The sequence below is a fragment of the Magnolia sinica genome, chromosome 3 (assembly GCF_029962835.1).
Source record: "Magnolia sinica isolate HGM2019 chromosome 3, MsV1, whole genome shotgun sequence".
NCBI classification, from domain to species: Eukaryota; Viridiplantae; Streptophyta; class Magnoliopsida; order Magnoliales; family Magnoliaceae; genus Magnolia; species Magnolia sinica.
In genome coordinates, this window is record NC_080575.1 from 101,103,263 (window position 1) to 101,122,903 (window position 19,641).

General features: G+C 40.5%; 1 protein-coding gene across 2 annotated transcripts; it reads right to left on the reverse strand.

Moving 5' to 3' along the window:
• Positions 1-1,832: 1,832 nt before the first annotated feature.
• Positions 1,833-17,263, reverse strand: LOC131240442 (phosphate transporter PHO1-like). Of its 2 annotated transcripts, XM_058238671.1 has the most exons (15): positions 16,988-17,263; positions 16,643-16,717; positions 16,303-16,516; positions 15,276-15,618; positions 13,723-13,771; positions 11,286-11,357; positions 10,432-10,561; positions 7,223-7,343; positions 5,169-5,418; positions 4,673-4,777; positions 4,522-4,566; positions 4,183-4,335; positions 3,261-3,539; positions 3,025-3,161; positions 1,833-2,258 (listed from the first exon to the last, which is right to left on the reverse strand). In XM_058238671.1, the coding sequence occupies exons 1-15, from the start codon at positions 17,219-17,221 to the stop codon at positions 2,168-2,170; spliced, it is 2,298 nt and encodes a 765-aa protein (XP_058094654.1). In that variant the 5' UTR covers positions 17,222-17,263; the 3' UTR covers positions 1,833-2,167. The 2 variants fall into 2 exon arrangements, with proteins under 2 accessions (XP_058094654.1, XP_058094655.1); XM_058238672.1 differs by lacking the exon at positions 11,286-11,357.
• Positions 17,264-19,641: the final 2,378 nt, after the last annotated feature.

A 19,641-nucleotide genomic window follows, 5' to 3' on the forward strand; every position in this document is an offset into this window, starting at 1 on the left:
GGGCTCTTGCCACAATCACGTCACCTTATGGGACCATGTAAACCAAAAACCCTAAAGGGTCGTTTGTGCTTGGGTCCCTCCTCATGTAGAGGTGGGACCCACATGCTTAGGCTTGAGTAGTATTTGTTAGACCACGTGTATGTGGGGGCATTTTAGTCTTTTGGCCAATTAAACTAAAATGAGACAAAATGAGCTTTTGCCTAGAAAGACTTCTTGTAGCACAAAATTTTTTCCCAGGATAAAAGGTGCAGAAAGAAGAAGAGATGAAGGGTTTTGTAAAAGAAAAAGATTAAGAGTCTTCTATCCATCCGAGCTCGTGAGGCTCCATCAACAATGCTGGTTTCTTCGATTTTATTTTCTGAGAATTGTATTGGGAGCTTTATACAATCCCTAGTTGGTAAGAAAATTTCTTTATTTCACTGTTGCTTGTAATCTACCTTTGGATGATGTAATTTGGGTATTTAAGAGAAGTTGGTATTTTGATGATTGTCCTTCCATTATCTCTAACATAGTTGATTTGCGTAGATTCTGCGGGTTTTCACATCGGAGGGTTTTCCATGTAAAAATAAAAAATAAAAAAATCTTAGTGCCTCTTGCATCCTACATCTTTGATAATTTGTTTGCTTCTGTTGGAAGTGATTATCATCTATTAAATATTTTATATTATTGATCTCATTGATTTGCACATTAAAGGGAAATGTGTGTGGTTTTCCCACAGCTTTGATATGAATAAATGGATGTAAATGCCATTTAAGGTGTGTTTTGACAGGAATAAATGCACGGGAATGAAATAAAATAGAAGTAAATGGCATGTAAATGAAATCTATCCATCTTTGGATTTTGAAGTAACTGGGGTGAAACGCCTTTTTGAGCTCCTGTAGGAAGTTACATAAGTATATAAATGTGTTGCTGTGCACATGTCCATTATATACGTGACACACTGATGATACTCCAAAACAATTCAATTATTCGCAACATCATTAAAATCACACTAATGGAATGATCCAAACGGTTCAAAGGTTAGCCATTTAAATGGACGGTTAAAAAACATTGGCAAGTTGCTTGTTTGTGATCTTCACATTTGTGGCCCTACCTGGGGTTCCAAATTTTTTCATTTTTACCTAAAGTATATATTTCAATGGATTTATTATAATTATTCTATTAAATATCACATATATACACTAATTTAGAATATTAAAGCTGATTTACAATATCATATATGTTTTTGTGAATATATTAAAAAAATTTAATGCTTTCCTATTCCTCCTATTTACCCCGTCCAAACAAAATATTTGGATTTCAAATGTATACAAATCAAAACCAATTCATACCTTGAATTGCGTGTCTCAGTCAATGGTTGTGACCCACAACTTCATCTGCCCCACTACATGATCATTGAGAACATTCATCCAAAATGCCCTGCCTTAGTTGTGTCGTTTCTATCTCACCATGCCATCCACAGAAATGATCTCTTATCAATGAGGTTTTACCATGCGCATATATGGTGGGACCTTCTTTGTTTAATGGTCCCAATCATTATGTAGTTGGGCATATGGGGGGATGTTCTTGATTGAGAGTCCATATCAATGTATTCTGGCAGATGGGTCGAAGAAGAACAAGCATATTGAAATTGACTGTCATTGCACTCATAAAAGGTTTAGATACAGGAGTCGAAATGGGCATGTCACTGCTAGAATTGCTTCTAATCAAGTTGGAAGCCATAGTTCAGATCGTCTTTTTTCTTTTTGGAGGACAGAGATTTCTTCTTGCAATTATTATTTATTTCCATTTAAATAGTTGCAGCAGCAGCCACTGTTGATTGAAAAGAGATTACATTTCCAATTCTCACTAACATGTGTTGAAAACTCAAATTCTGGCAAGTTTCCGAACACAGAAAGAGAACTTCTCTTCTTCGGATCCAATTTCACTTCAGATCAGAAATTCCCAACTGTACAAATGAGACCCGCTCTCATAAAGCACACCTGTTCTTCACTACATGCTAGGAACCTTGTGGCTTTCCAACCAGATCCTAGATTAAATATGAGAGTGCTTATGCACTGTTAGTGGGAAGTAGTCCACATGGAAGCATTTGTCTCCTACTAAGTACAGCGGAAGTTCAGCTTCTTCATCGTCCAAATCCTCTTATTATACTTGCTGAAGCTACGACTTAGTCATCTGCGTCCGTCTCACGAAACGGTAATGGCACTGTCTTTACTGCCCTGAACTTGCCTACATTGTTTAGGTGTTCATTCTCCAGCCTGTTTAATTACATGAACAGCTATGTTAGAATCAATTTTTTTCCCTTTCTGATGTATACCCTAGGATCAAACATGTAATCTGAAAATTGCCAACATCTGAGCATAAAGGCACGATGTTCAAACCCAAAAACTTTGGCCCCGTTTGGTCGCCTCTGCAATTCACAAATGGGACAGCAGCTGCCAAGTTCTCAAATGAAATGATAATAGACAATATACCTTAGTCATGTCATTTGAAAATTGGGTAGACATCTAAGGGCTTGTTTGGCAGAAGCCTAAAAATGAGTTCATCTCATTTTAGTCAACCGTAATTATGTATTGAGATCATGATGGTTGGTAATTGGGATTATATTTAATCCTTACCAAAATGAAATTATGATCTTTAATACATAATTACAGTTAACTAAACTAGGATGGAAGTCATTTTTAGGCATCTACAAAACTGGCCCCGAGGTTGTGTTTGGATGCACAGGTGAATTGAATTGCACACATCCATTTCATGAGGCTAGTACCTGCAATCCAATTTGATAATGTATCTAACCAAACACACCCTAATGAGACAACCATTCCACCCATGTTTTTATGGTTGTTTGAATGCTTCATCCATGGCAATTTAAGGATGAAATCATTCACAGATTGGTAGATGTATAAACTGGGCCTTGAGATATTCCGTGCGCTATAAATACCATGACAGTGATGCGGGTATACTATGAAGTGTTGTCTTCTATTGCTATTCTTCTTGTAATAAAATGGGCAGTGTTATAATTACCTGTAAAAATTCCAATGGCCACGTCGGATTATCTCCAATGAAGCCAAAAAGAAATCAAGCAGCCGGTACTCAACCCTCCCAACATTGAGGTGCATCACAGTCTCGACCCATGCGAGTCTTAGGAGGAAATTCAAAGCCTGCAAAACTCATTTTCTTTTCATCAGAAATTCTGTTCATGGAATTGGATTGAAAAGATAAGAAGCTAAGATGAGCATGTTAAAGAAAAAGTAACTTACAATGGAGGCATAGTAGATGCTGTTGTGCTTTAGAATTAGCTCATCTCTAAGCCATGGGTTCTTGGATTTTGGGTTGAGAAGCCCCCAATCCTTGACAAAGTCCCAATACAACTGATAGACGGTTGCAATTGAGGAGGTGACTATGACGAGGGCTAGCCACAGTGGAGTTGGTTGCATGGCATATGTCAGCCGGACACCCGCTGCAAGCATGGCCGAAACATACTTTCCCAAGTTGGCTACATGGTTGATGTCGCCTTCATCAAACCATCTCCTTGCACACTTGTAAAACACAAAGGGGTGACGTGTGTTAGTTGTAGAGTGGATGGATTGAGTCTGTTTGGCGAAGGGATCCTACATAATTGGGATTAAGTCCCGATTTTGGCAGTACTCATGCCATACATGTTGGATTTGCCATGCTAAAGTGGCAGTTTCCTCTACATATTTGCATATAGCAAGCGGCTCGTTTCAAGTTTTTTCTTAAAATTTCAGTAATTGCAGTTATGCAGGGAAAGTGCCTCTTTAGTGTGGTGAATATGATGGGGGAGGGCATGGTGCCTACGAATAACAGGATTAGGCTGTGTTTGGTCCCAGGAGAAAAGCCAACAATTACCGATTTATTTGATTAGGTATGCTATTGCTTGGACATGAAATGATACATGTTCTGATAAGACGCAACTGATTGACACCGATCAACTAGCTTAACTGTTTTAACAGGCATGGAAGGACATGGCACATGTTTATTTATACATTCATTTCCATATGAACTATATTTTCTGAGCCAGTTTTCTGTGTATATATGTGTCTGAGATTTCCATTTTCAACAGTTAACTCACAATCCATGGGTGAATAACTAGTTTATCAGATACATATTTACGTCAGTGTGGAGATGTGCATACATACATAAAGGAGTTTGCGAGGATACCTGCATAGCTCGCCAATAGTAAGGCAGAAATGAGATGACATAAGCGAGCTCCTTGTAAAGCTTGCTACTGGTGCAGGTTTGATATTGGTGTGTTTTGAAGTGTCCTGCAATGAAGTAGCAGGCTGTGAACTCCATATGCCTCAGCAATGGAATCTGTAAGAAACAGAACAAAGAAAATCCCCCCGTCAGTAAACTTTGCAAAAGGGTGAAAAATATAAACAAACTCGAAACATTCTTCTCTTAGATTTGCCTTAAATTCAATTACAAAAGTAAAAAGTGTGTGTGCATATCTGCATGTGCATGTAAATGAACTCGAACTCTGTTGTAACCAAAGCTCACCTGGCTAGTTAGCTGGTCAGCCATGAAAAAGTCTACCATCCATACCTGAAATACACCACAACGGCAATCATGGGTTGTATGTTTAGTTGATCGAACTTCTGTTCATTGTATAAAGGTTAAGCCGTGAAAGTAAGGGAATATGGAACTTTGCCTTGTAAAGTGGTGAGCATATGATGTTGCGTATCACCCGTAAGAAGCAGTAGCGGCTTGAGCGATAGAACACATTGAAAGGGCAGATGAGCAAGAACGTGAACAACTGAAAATAAGCGCACAGAGATTAGCTTCAAGCTCCAACGCATTAAGGCTGCATTTGGATGCCTATTAAATTGAATTGTGATAATTAGTTCAATCAAGGGGTAACAACCAGATTGTAGTTACGTAAGTAATCACAACAAGTAGCCTTCAGAGTTCAAATTGCTCTTCTTTTCAAGTGCAAGTTGAAAGTAACAGAATGTTAATTTGGAGCGCAACATGAACACTAAGAGAAGTAATTACAGTTAAGTGATTTCCACTTAATTGAATTAACTATTGTAATTCAACTCAATAGTGCATCTAAACTCTGCCTAAAAATGCAACCATATATAGGCTTATTAAAGAAAATGATAACTATTAAAATGGTGTCAGAAGAAATATTCTTGAATAAGTACCAGTATGAGAACCCCTGGTATTGCGTCGACATGACGTGGTGCGAATCCACTGGATCTTAACAAGAGGTGGATTACCATGGCCCCCACAACCATGGTCATAAAGGAGGTGCAGATCAAGAAGACATCTCTGTATTTCAGGGCTGTACTTGGAGAGAACTCAAAGATGAAGTTGTAGTTGATTCTGGTGCTCCTCCACATGAAGAGGTTGCACCCATACAAAAATATATGCAGGCTAAGCAGTACAAACATGCTGCACAACAAATTAAACTCATCAACATTCCTCTCCCTCTGTGTGTGTGTACACACAGACATATAGTGTGTCCTTTTTTCTTTTTTTTTTTAAAATGAAAAAAGAAGAAAAAAAAGAAACAGCATCCCTGGAATATGCTGACTTTTCCAGGGGAAAGAGTAACAGAAATGTTCACTCTGATGCACCTTGCCTTTCACACCAGTGTGTCACTTGTGTAGAAAATCCCAGTCGTGCAAAAGGTGAGCGACACCATTAGATAATCAGGCCGGTATGCTCATTTGACAGGCCACAATGATGTTCTGACTGTTGTTGATGTCTTAAATTTGTAAGCAACAGGGTCCGTCCATGCCTTCAACAGACCACTCAATGCCATTGACAGATACTCAATGCCATCAAAAAAATCTGGAAAAATCTATGTTGGTTGCTGGAATATTTCGGTGTTGTTACTTGATGTCATCGAAGGTGTTCGATGCCATTGAGAGATCGTCGATGCCATCAAAGTTCCATCGAAGGTGCCATCGAGCTTGTACACAAAATTGTGTAAATGCAGGTTCCAATTATGATATTATATGATACTACATATATCGGGTGTAATCGGGATTTGAGAGTGAGAATAGGAGTTCTAGGGATTTCTAAACCATTCCCAAGGGTTTCAGGGGCATAGCTTGAGCTTGTATAGTAGATTCAAGGCTTGTTCGAATCGGTAACACTCCATCTCTTGTAATTTCTGCATTCATAGTCCACACTCATCACTTTGTGTCGTGGTTTTTTCCCAAAAGAGATTTTCCATGTAAATTTCGAATTATTTTAATTTCCACTTTCATAGTGCATTCACTATGGAACTCAAAATATCATGAAGATCCAACACTAAGCTAGTCCAAAATATGGGAAATATTTGAGATGGGATGCTCACCATTAGTTTTTGTCCAGGGCGTACTTTAGTGTTTATATGCCGTCTAATCAATTCATTTGAAGTGCTTCATTAGGACGAAAGAAAGAGTTACCCAAAAATCACAGCATCCCAAAACATGGTGGGAAATAACACACGGATTTAGAGGTTCTAGGTATAATTTTATTAGGTAACTTTTTAAAAAAAAAAAAAAAAAAAAATTTTTACATGTACACACGGGATTTTTACCATTAAATATTTTCAAGAATTATGATTTTTCTTGAAGTCCTAAAACAATATCTCAAGTAGAAAGTGATCAAAATGCCATGTGATTTTTAACTACGTTAGTGGCAGAGTCAAGCATTGGGGGCCAATTGTTGTGTGTTTGACCCCCAATTCATCCAAAAGGTGTACGCCCGCCATTATGATTACATGCCCAAAAAATAGGATGATCCAATCATAAAGTTGGCTATACCATAGAAAACAATTTGCACCCCCAGAACCTAGAAGTTCCCATGTGGCCCACATGGTGTTTGGATTGGCCTGACTTTTAAGTTTTCTGATCATCATGGTAGGGTGCACCTGCGGGATGGGTTGGATGTCCTACGCACCTCATGTGCGCCATACAATGGTTGATTCCACCATTCATGTGTGAGGGTGGGAATGGGCTGGGTTGCCTGCCCGCCTCATGAGCCAGACTTGGCTTTGGGCCTGGCTTGGGCCTTCTAGCTTGGTCCCTGGTCAGGCTTGGGTCTTGCATGCATGGCTTGATCAATTTCAGGTCGGGCTTGGGCTCAAGTTCATTTTAGCCCGACCCAACATGACCAAGGCACATGTGAGTGTCGCTCTATCAAAATAGATTATCCTGGCTTTATATAAAGGGGAAGAATGGCTTTGGTGGTGCCCATTTCGTACCTGAAAACAGGGTAAACGGTTTCAATGTAACCTGCTTCTGTTGTGGCCGAGAACATGCCAGCCAAGTGAGCCAAGATGGCATATACACTGAATAACGTGACAAAGCAACCCGTAAACAGCCCTGCAACAGAAAAACAGTAAATAATAATAATAATAATAAACAAACAAACGTGAGGAGGAATTCTCTCTCATCCCAATAGAAGACCTTGTGTGTGGTCCATCAGAATGGCCACCTTGTGGATCGGCCACAGCCCAAAAGCCAGATTCTCGAATGATCCAAGCCGTTAGGTCGCCTGCAATTTCCACTGATTAGAATGGACACTGCAGGCGGCCCGCTAACTGTTTTGACCGTCAAGTCAACACTGTTTCAGGGAAGTGGCTCCTCCGAGAGGGGGCTGATCTAGGGCCTGTGCTCTGTCCTCTCAGTGTGAATCAAGGCCCACTGGGTAAGCACCCACCACAAGAACATTGGACAGCGTTCTGCAATTTGGGCTGGGCTGGGCTTTCCCATCAGGCAGAATCAAGTCCAGGCGCATCCTGATAACTTACCAGGCTTCGAAACGCTGGAGCTAGATCCCAGCCCTCTTGGCTCAGTTGAAGTCCAGCCCAAAAAAAGATGGGCCAGACCAGTCTGGCCCATGTTTGTATTTTTTTTGCTGTAGGGACGACTATCCCAAAGAGAACTTTGAAACTTTGAATTAATAAATCATGGACCCCACTGACCCGCTTATGGTCTGAGCGTCTAAACATTGTATGATACCTGTCTATAAATCCCACGCGGAATCACTACGCCCCCTTCTATTAAACCATCAGACCAGAAAGATGTGGATTCATTCATGGACCATTTTTAAGATTTCGATGCTCCACGGGAGTTTGATGGTGGACACTTGAGCACTTAAAAGTTGTATACCTGGCACGTATTAACTAGTATTTAACCCTTCAAATCGTGGGTCTCACTGCAAATTGGTTCTCTTTTAGACTGATTGAGTCATCCTATCCTTTGATTAATGGGCAATGCTTTGTTGAATTTGGACGGTTGACTAATGTTCCTTATTATCCGCCAGTTAACTTCTACCAATCTATAGGAAATCATATCAATGTATTTTTAGTTTTAAGAGCCATTTAAATTTTAGACGTTAGATGCCTTTGTGAAATCGTCTTAGTTGTAAAGAATTTATAAGGGCATTACTGGGACTATTTGAATTCTAGTAATTGCTTATAAACCCTTTTATACCCTGTAAATAATTTACAGGTTACAAGGTTTATAAGATCCTAGTATTTTGCTGTGTTTAATATTACATGCAATAATAAGCCCCTCTAAACACTGTACAGGTAGCTAAATATGAAAGTTGGTAAATACTCTATACCTTAAAAGAATATAAAATGTAAATTATTTACAACATAAACTTTTATAAGCATCCAAAAATCTCTTAATGGTTTAATTTTGGTTACATGTGCACCACATATACAATTTTCACCTCAATACTCATTCCAGTAGATTTAGCATATCCAATGCGCATGTGGAAAGAAGAGGTGGCTTGCAAGACATCCAAAGGAGAGGATTATGATTAAAAAGTAGGTCTCTTTTATTTCCTTTCACTAATTGGATCCAAAAATCCCCTAGAAAGCTTGCTACAAGCCTACAATGCGTCCAAACCTATTGTTGAGGGGTATGTTGGGATTGCAGCCTTTGGATCAAAGGTCATGTGTCATGTCTGGACGATCCAAACAAGTAGCCTCAACATGGATGGGAGATAACCCAAAAATTGAAAACTCTTTCAATGGAATATTTTAACCCTTTGATCATCCTCAAGCATGATATTTTTATTTTCCAATATTGAAGAGTTTCAACGCAATCATTACTATCATCAAAGCCTTATCTAAATTAATTAAGGTCACATATATGTATCCTATTTCACATTCTACTCTATCAAAAACCACAGCTTAATGTTAGTGTATTGATGTACTCTTATGGATCACCTTATATTGATTTTTTGTTTTTTGTTTTTTTTTAAAAATTTTTTAAAGCTTGTTAGTACACCCACTGTCACGTCACACATCACTGTTAGCCACCCCGACTAGGAATCGATACCAAGACCTCAGTGTTGAAACGCGGTATCTTTCACGCAGTCTACCACTTGAGCTATGTATCAGGGTGTATCACCTTATATTGTTTATCATATTTGCTTGTATACCTATTATTTTTGTATAATTTCACTTATTATAAATTAATGAAATGAGGAAAAAAATCATTTCAAAATTTGTCAAATTACATAGGGCCATCTCTATGGTCATCTCTATCCATATTCTTTTGAGCATTTCCTTTACCCTTTCAAAGCCTTCAACTAGTGGAATCGTTTGACACCATGAATTTGAGGGGATTTCAAATTGCCGGGTTGTTTGGCATCATAAAGTAACTCGGGTTTTCAAATCCCCTCAAAGAGGAAGCTTGAAATCCACAATAAAAGCTTGGATTACATCTAAAATCCTTCTAAGAGTTGCATGTGTAACATGTGTCATTAGACTATTAATCTATTGGACACATGACCCACTAATGATATCCCAAAATAATTAGATTATCAAGTGCATCACTATGATTACTCTAATAAGATGATTAGCACCATCCAAACATTATCCAAGTAAATCAACGGTTAAAAATCATTGATTAGTTACACGGACGTGATCTTGTGCTTGTGGCTCATCCAAGACTTGGCATTTCATCATTTTCGAGCAAAGTATATATTTCAGCAGGCTGATTACAACCATTGTCAAACATTAAATACGTTCACTAATTAGAGATATTAAAGTTGATTTAGTAATTAAATTCAAACACATTGTAAATATAACATGCATAACTACTTTTGGATTAAAGTTTATTATGAATCCTGGGTGCCAAACACAATAAAAGGATTTCAAATCCAAGGGTTTTAAATCCACGCTCCCAAGCAGCCCCTAAGAATTTGGATAACCAAACATGTCCGACAGATATTGTCCCAACTTATACTATAATGGTACGCGCCGGGTATCCTAGCAACACCTTTTGGCATGCTCTATTCGGAGGCTTAGCTTAATTATTCAAATGCCCTTCTTTTACCTTAAAGCCCATCTCATGTCCTTTCTTAATGATAGTTTAAGCACACGGAATAAGTAATTTCGGAAAAGTTGTCCCAAGCAGCTCTTGTTACATACAGTAGAGAAAAGATATATACCGACTAGGAAGGTGACCATATGAGAGGCTCTGTGCTGTTGAGGCCGCAGGTACTTCATTGCCTTTTTCCTGTCGCTGTTCGCAAAGTGGGTTGTGAATCTGGTTTCCACTTCGTCAGCGAGCCTAACCACCTGAATCAAATCCGATCTTTTTATTAGAAAAGAAAAGAACAGCACTCCTGTTATTCAACCGACTCTCAAAAGGTCTCAAAAGGAAGAAAAGGAAAGAGCATACGGTTACATAAAACTTAGAAAACGTCCACGAAACCGCCAGCTAAATATTTTTTTTGTTCAAATCAATCCAGACCATTCTTTCCACAGGCCGTCTCTTAGTTTAACCATGTCATTCTTCTAGCTGGGGAATGCTGAAACACACTCTAGTGGCTGTGTGAATGGCCGCGGCTGATGTGTCATGTGAGCATGACAGCTGAGCTGGCACAAAAATCAGGTCCATCCAATTATTAAGTGGGCCACACCAACCAACGCACCAATCATAGATAGACAATTGGGTGTGTAAAATCATTGTATGTGGCAGATGAGCGGATAGGCCTGATCTTTATACCACATGAACTTTATGTGGGGTCCACCTTGCAGACTCCCACCTGATTACTGGTTCATATCACTATACGGTTAAGGTCAGATGGACCGTTTCCAATTCGCCTTCATCCCCAGCCATTTGTACGAACCCAATAACGAGTTAGGAGTCTGGAACTGTTCCTAGGACCCACAACCCACAGACAAACGAATTTCGAAAAGATCGCATATGTGCGCGCACGATAGCAATGGGTACACAGCGGCGCACCATGCGTGTATTCGTATCAACAGCATCCGTCAGTTACTCCTAATCGTACCATACCTTATCGGAACTTATGAAATGGGATTTCTTCACTGCTTTCAAGTATGTTCCAGAAGCTTGTTGGTTAGATACCTGTAAAAATCAGGATTATTTTTTTAAATTTTAAGAATAAAAAATTTGAATGGACAAGATCGCTTGTAGAAGATGAATCCAGTTATGGATGTTTAAGGCCACAGATTGCTGTGATTTTGTGTGACAACTGAGGAGTGGACTGAACCTAACAGGCGGTCCACATAGGTGATGGATGCCAACGTGATTAAATGCAAATAGGTGCATGGAAACGTTTCCATGCAAACTAGTTGTATTTGGACATGTTGGCTTCCACATTTCCGATCTGGACTGTCCATTAGATCCAGTCGACTAAGATCATACTGATCTGACGGTTCAAACTGTGAAGTCAGTGGCATGCAAAAATGGATGGACAAGATCGTTAATAAAAGAAAGCTCCAGTTATAGATGTTCCTGGCCCCGAATTACTGTGATTTTTGCATGATACTGGACCCAGACTAGACTAAACCCAACAGATGATCCAGATAGCTTATGTGGATACCAACATGTCCAAATGCAACTTGGTGCATGGAAAGGTTTCCATACACAGAGCCGACTGGATCATTTCTCCTTTCAGGTTTATGGGAATGGTTGAACTAACAACGGTTTGGGAAAAAAATGACAGCTATCTGAATTTCAAGCTACCCACGTGAAAATCGGCTACACCGCTATTTCATGCATTTGCGTAGAAAATGAAAAATTGCCGTGAAACAGCTTTAACGTCTCTTTGTTTGCGTGGATTGTTTGAAATGCCTTATACAGGGGTCCACCTTGAGAGGAAAATGTTTTATATTGCATTCGTGAGGAGACCGGATTCGGTGCTTCCATATTTCATTTACGCTAAAGTGGCATACATAGATGAGATCTAAACCGTTGATTTAGTATTCTAATAAAATTTACTATTTTTGAAAAAAAATTACGAATTTAGGGCTCAACGTTTGTATAAATCATATTAGTAAATTTAAATAAATCTTATTTACTCTCAAAAATAAAATTTCCTTATATATGCATACCTCGTGGATTTTTAACTGCGCTACCGCTATGCGGGTGGCATATGACAATTGACAGACTCAAATCAGCAATGGTTCGATTTCTGTGTGGTCGGTCTATTTTATTAGAAAATCAGCATGTGTGTAATATATATATATATATATATATATATATATATATATATATATATATATATATATATATATATATATATATATATATATATATATAATATTGTGGTACTCTAGCAGAGTGTAATGGACGTCTAAATTATGAGCACAAGTTTACATGTATCATTAACATTAGATTGTCAGACATATATTGGACGGCTACAAACCAAGAATATCCAATTGTCTTAATTCCAAATCACTGCGTATCAAGCACCACATGGAGCCGGAGTATCAAATAACTCCTCATCTGCTGGGATTTATAGATTTTGGAGAAGAAGGCGTATGTCGGGGTTTTGACAGAATGCGGTGCCCTGCATCACGGCATCTGGGGCCTGCTCATACCGTCCGTGGCACACTTGTTATTGATTTGGGCCCGTGTATTAGGTAGTGCGCACTGCGAACGTGGCATATACAAAAAATCAGGGCAATATACGCATCATTTTAACCACACATATGCGTTGAAGTTGGGACCGTTGCTTTTCTTCCTAAATATTTTATTTTTCACATACAAGTGCGATCTGCCGGAGGAGTGGAAGAATATTGTTTTTTTACGTCGACGGCATGTTATTTCTGGCATGACATGCGTGCCATCCAACGGTGGGAACTCGGCCCCACGTGGTCCGTGTGATGCGGGACCGGATTAATCCTATCCACCGGCAACGGAAATTTTGTAAAACGGCTAAAGTAAAGTGACCCCCATTCAATTGCGTATGGCTTTCACCACGTCTGTAGCGTGCCCGTGAGTTTCCTTTTATGCAGACGGGAGGCGGAAGATGGACAATCTCTCTACCGCACACGTGGAAGTGTCATGTGCAAATCGGGTCCGCCCATATGTCGGGGCGGAGCATAGATGGTTTTTTTCCTTCCTCAAAAATAACCCCTGTTGAGATTTTTTTTTTTTTTTTTTTAAGGTACGGACATGATGGTCTCATGGTTTTATTTTTAAGACGGAAGTATCTGATCCTAGTGATAGATGGAACCGATCGATTCATCACCCTCCCACTTGTCACGTGGAGAGATTGCTCTACTATAATCCGGTTTGTCCAGCTCTACTATATCTTCTCCCATCTACATACCCCACCATCTGATTGCGATCAATTGGTGGAGCTCGTTGGGGCTGCCATCTGCTAGAGTCCATCGAAGGTCTATAGTGAGCGTGCGCCGTCAGATCATTGTAATGGGCCATACACCGTCTATGTTTAAGTAAGATGAAGGAGAGCATGAATTACCTTGTCAAACTTCTTCAGTATCTTTGTGAAAGCAACCATATTCAAGGAGCTGCCAACCACAGAAAGAAATCAACATCTGACGAATGTTTAGACAAAGAACACATTTCTGATTTAAAATTCCAAACCCAACAGATTTTAAAGAAGAGAATTGTACTGTTTGGCGTGAATGCAGACTCCTATTCACCATTCTGTGGTCATGACTCATGGCTAGACGGTCGGGTGGTGGTGATGAGTTGGGCCCACAACCTGATTTGGTGGTCCCGAGACCATAGTATCAGTGGGCGCCACTCATCGTCGGGCAAGGAATAGACGGATATACCCAGACATTTTAGTGTATAACCGGATCTCATCCGTACCTGAAAATATTAACTTAGCCAACATTTCCAACAACAAAAAAGATTTTTTATTTTTATTTTTGTTTTTTAAAAAAGAATTTTGGTATGACAACAGATCACTTACAGGTTAATAGGAGCTCCAGGGCTTTTATAATCCATGGGATGTATTTATTTGGGCCATAATTTCAGTGCAGCCAATGGCTGGAAAAGCGCTGTACCACTGTTAGTGGTGCAGGCAGCTGTACGTGATCAGTTCTGGGGACTCCCAGTTCAGTCGGGGACTATTGAGTATTTTATAGTGTCGTAGTGACTCATCCGAAAAGTGCATCACACAAAAGTCAAACCACACCATTACGAGTTGGGACCCATCGTGAATGGAGCATAGCAAATCGTCACGCTTATAAAACGATCCTAACCATAGATTTGGTGGGTATCAAATGGAGGGTTAAAACTTAAAACGGTGGATATCGAATGGTGGGTGTTTCCATCCCCACTGTTTCTGGTGGTTTGGCCCACTTGAGTTTGAACGGATGGACAGATTGCACAGAGCTCAGGGTTACAGGGACCGATATTGGTCAATCACCACTGTTTCATGTGGTATGGTCCACCTGAGATTTAGATCTTCTTCATTTTTTAGACTATAGCATAACATGATCTTTAAAAACGGATGGACGGCGTGGATGTAAGGAAAATACATCACGGTGGGCTCCACAGTCAGGGATCCACCGAAGCCGATTTCCCCCAGTCCTTGGGCTCACGTTTACTGAGATTAGCAGAAACGGTCGTTTACTTATAAACAAAAACCATCTATGAAGAGCAAATGACTAGTTTGCCCTCTCCCTCCCTAACTAGGGATCGCAGTTGCCTCCACGGCATACGTGTATGCGGGATGGTCCCTCACCCTGCATGTATCTATCGACTTATGAGTGCGCCGACCTGATTCTTATGATGGGGCAGATGCGCGGTGGGGACCCTGTGAACGTTCATGATCCCGCTTACACGTGCGACGTTGGCACGTGTGGCGTATTTGTCTCAGGCTTTTGAAGATGGGGGCGTGTGGGGCTAACAGTCACCACCACACCTTTAAAAGCGAGGACCTTTAATATCGATTACGTGAAACGTTGCATGTGGGAACCAAAACAGTCTTTTTCAGCTGGCGCGCGTTAAGCTTCCGTTGCCTACAAGCGCAAGTTAACAACGACAGTCGAAGAAAGAAACCTGTAAGTTTTCAGTAGCCCGAGCCCTCTGTAGAGCTCCACAAAAGCCCCCCTGATCATCTTCTCAGCGCGTTGGATCTTCTTCCTATTGATGAAATCGCCCGAATTATCTTTCTTCGGATCATTCACCAGATCTTCCCACAGCATCGACGTAACGGCCGTGATCACCCGAGTCGGCGTCGTCGCCGGAATGTCGATCCTCATCGCCATCGTCTTCGGCTTACCTTTCTTCCCCTTCGGCCGTCCCGATCCTATGAAATTCAAGCCGTTCCTCTCAAGGGCCACGATCACGTCGTTGGCCGGCGAGCTGTCCGAAAGCGGCTCGACCGATTCCGTCACGCTCTCTGCCGAAAAATAGCATAAACGCTACATAAGAATTCCACGGACATTTTCATCCAAGCTTAGGAGGATAAAGAAATGCGATTAACGAGCGCACCAGGCGCATGTTAGCGACATTGCAGCGTATTGTAAGAAGAACACGATACTGAGCCGGGAGCTCGGATTTTAATTCAAGGCTTCACGTCAGCCCCATTTGCGAAGATTACTTTGCATCGTGGCAGAGTTGGACGTACCATTTCCACGTAGACAGGTACTGTACACGTGTATTGTGCGTATCTCAATCCAAACCGTCAATATCATCGATTCCTCTATAAATAGATCTGGAACCAACAAAAAGGACTGAAGAAATAGACGAACCATCTGATTAATGGCCATCAAATAATCACCGATCTAAACTCGAGATCATTGTACGATGTAATCGGTTTGATTTTAAGATTATGTTCTATGAGATTTTTCCACACGATTTGGACGGTTTAGATTGATTAAATGTCTTCCACGTGTAAAAATTCCATTTGAAAGTCTATAGAATTTCTTACTCAGGCAGCCTATCAAACGCACCTCGTTTCGGGAGTGCGTGTGCTCGTGTAAAAGCATACTGCCCGAACAGACAGGGTGAGCGAAAATGCAAAAAACGGTTGCTGTGCTTAATACGCACTATGCGTAAGTTAGTGGGAAACGAGAAAGCTGACCGGAATCATCAGAGCCCCTGACAGAGGAGGAATTCGAACGCGGGCACGTGAAGCTTTTCCGGCGACGATCGTGGAGGATTTGCTTCAGGTCGAGGAGAATTTGGAGCTGCTTGTCGAGAATTTCTCCTCTCTCGAGAAATTCGCGCTCTTTCGTCGTGTAGAAGTGATTTACCTTGTTCAGCTCCTCGTCTAATCTCTCGAAAAACTCCTTTACCTTAAAAAAATACAAAATGGAATATATAAATACGATTTCAAGATATTAAAAAAAGAAAAAGAAAAGAAGAAGAAGAAGAAGAAGAAGAAGAAAAAGAGATAAATAGAGGTATGAGAATCCATCTACCTCGTTGCTTTCCGAAGATGAGTGGATGAGATGCGTTCTGTACAGTTCGTCCTCGTCTCCTCTCTCTCTTCTCACCTGCACGAAAATAACGCGAGACTTTCAATTCATCTTCCACATATAAAATCTCAGCCATTGTTCTCGCGGGAAAATACCACGTTGTGCTCGTCACGGGACAGAGAAACAAATGCTTTCGCCGTTTCTATCCGAGCGGGAAAAATCACATGGGAGACGGCGATATTTTTAAAATGCAAGAAAGAACAAAAGCAAAAGGGAAGATCCGTACAACATATTTCACCGGGAACTGACACAATGGCCAGTTAACGATAAGAAATCGCCGGAATCTACCTGGATGATCTCATGCCTATCTTCGTCGCTGCGGAATCTGCTGACAATCTTCGACCCGGTGTATCGGATCGGATCGAGTACGCAGAATCCGAAATCGTGCTTTTCTTTGATTTGGGGAGGATTTCTGCAGAGCTTGATCTTCTTAATGTTCTTCTTCAGCTGCCAGTAATTCACGAAGGCTTCTTTCCATTCGGGAATTAGCTGAGCTTCCAGCTCTTTCGAGAATTTCACCATCTCTCTCTATAATCTCTAAGAAAGAAAGAAGTAGTAGATGAAGGAAGCAGGAGGTTGAGCAGAGCTTCTTATATAGACGAGGAAAGAAGGAGAACTGAGGAAAGATTTCTTAATGGTTCAGTAGATTCATGTCCACTGAAACTTAGAACGCCCTACCTTTCACCTGCACGTGCCTTTGGGACATTGAATCAAGACCATCTATCTAGTGGGAAGTACTGTGGACGGCGTACACTTCAATAATCAAAATGAAAGGACGACAAATGGATGGTTAGAAAGAAAAATAGGTAAATGGTATATATTCGGCAGGGAAAGTGGCGAGCAGGATCATCTGATCGATTTTTGTTTTTTTGGCGTGGGCCATCAGGTGTGGATGAATGGGCCCCATTTTAACTTTTCTCTGCCACGTGGAGGAGCGCTGGCTGGGTGTATCGGGGGTAATCATTCCCCTCTCTTTTTATCTTTCCAAATATACTCTAATCTAGTATTCATGCAAAATGCGGGTTACGGAGGTTTACGAATTCCACACGCGCGTGTTTATTTCAGAATGTGAAATATGTGTAAGATCTGAGCTTTCTATCAGATGAGATGCAGTATTTAGATCTTCTGGTATAAAAAACAGTTTATTTTATGACTCAGGTGGACCACAGGATATTAAAATAAATGAACGGATGGAAACAATTTACAGCCGTCAATATAATTTGTCCATTTGAAGAGTGAAATTGTCTGAATTTTGACATATAAGATGTAAGCGTTATTTTTAACCTTTTGGAAAGGTTAGATCTTACATATATGTTTCATATTCGCACATGTTTCTGAGTGTGGATGTACGGCTTCGCACGCCTGCGGAATTAGCGAATCTCTCCAGATATTACGGAATGGTAGTTTTAGAGAGGACCCACAGCTCATGTGAAGGGATCTGATCCGTTGATTTAACACTGAGAAATGACGGAAAGAATCATTTGTGGTCGTTGGAATAGAAAGCAGATTCCCTGATAACGATGCCACCTGGGATATCCCTGGTCGTAGGCGCTGTGGGGCACACCGATGTATGTGTTTTATATCCAGACCGTCCATCCGTTTTGTGAGATCATTTTATGGAATGTGGCTAAAAATGAAGCACATCCAAAGTTCAAGCAGATCACACCACATGAAAAAGTGTTGATAATGACACTTACTGTTGAAACCTTCCTAAGGTCCACCGTGATGTTTATTTTCCATCCAACCCGTTCATTAGGTCACCCAGACATGTATGAAGGGACACCAGAAATATCAGTTTGATCCAAAACTATTGTGTTCCCCAATAAGTTTTTAATTGTGGTCGTTTAATCACCACTGTTTCCTGTGGTGTGATCCATTTGAGGTTTGTATATGCTTCATTTTTTGGATCATACACTAAAATCATCTGAAAAAACAGATGGACAGCGTGGATAAAATCCATACATCACGGTGGGCTCTACAGGGTCATCAGGGAATCCGCTTCCGTTGGAATGGAAGTGTTAGTTTTTACTGTGGACCCGCCTACAGGCATCCACGGTTGGATGATTAGACGGTTGGGATCTGACATAGAAGGGACGTCGTGTAAGGACTATATTGTACAGATGGGTGAGAAAGTTGATTGGTGACATTCAGAAAATGTCAACCGTAAAAATCCCATCTGAAAGATGGATGGCAAGGACCTTACATCCAGTTTGCTTTGTGGGTCATGTCATCCATGGTAGTGCCAGCATTCGAACGGTCTTTATCATCCCAGCATATATGCATGCGGGCCCATCCAACACCACATGCACGGGCAAAATCGTGATACCTGGTGCTTTGTCCAAAAACAACGAGTTTCTCGTTGGGGCAGATGCACGAGAGGGGTTTTAGGGGGGGGGGGGCCGCGAATTAGATACTGAAGGTCAGTAGCCAAATGGCCACTGAAGTGACGTCACCAAGCTCTGTGGACCCCACCATGATGCATGTATTGTATCCTTACCGTCCATCCATTTGGAGAGATCATTTTATGTCATGAGAGAAAGAATGAGATAGATCTAAGGTTCAAGTGGACCCCACCATAGAAAACAATGGGGACAGTGAAATCCACCGTTCAAAACTTCTTAGGGGCCACAAAAGTTTCTGATCAAGCTATTATATATATATATATATATATATATATATATATATATATATATATATATATATATATATATATATATTCACTTTATTTATCTTCATGTTAACTTATGAATTGGTTGGATCTAAAAGAGTACATCATGGTGGGCCTATAAATGTTTCAATGGTGAGTGTGACTGAAATCACAGTTTACTGTGGTGGTTCCACTTGAACTTTAGATCTATCTCATTCTTTTTCTCCTGCTATAAAACGGTTTCTACAAATGGTTGGACAGTATGGATACAGCACACGCATCATGGTAGGGTCTA

Bases quoted from the DNA above. Each gene is read 5' to 3' on its own strand.
- LOC131240442 (XM_058238671.1), bottom strand. From the start codon at position 17,221: ATGGTGAAATTCTCGAAAGAGCTGGAAGCTCAGCTAATTCCCGAATGG. The intron at 5,419-7,222 runs GTACGAAATGGG...TTTGTTGTGCAG, and splicing joins ACCGTTTACCCTGTTTTCAG to CATGTTTGTACTGCTTAGCC. The intron at 3,162-3,260 runs GTAAGTTACTTT...TGAGTTTTGCAG, and splicing joins GCATCTACTATGCCTCCATT to GCTTTGAATTTCCTCCTAAG.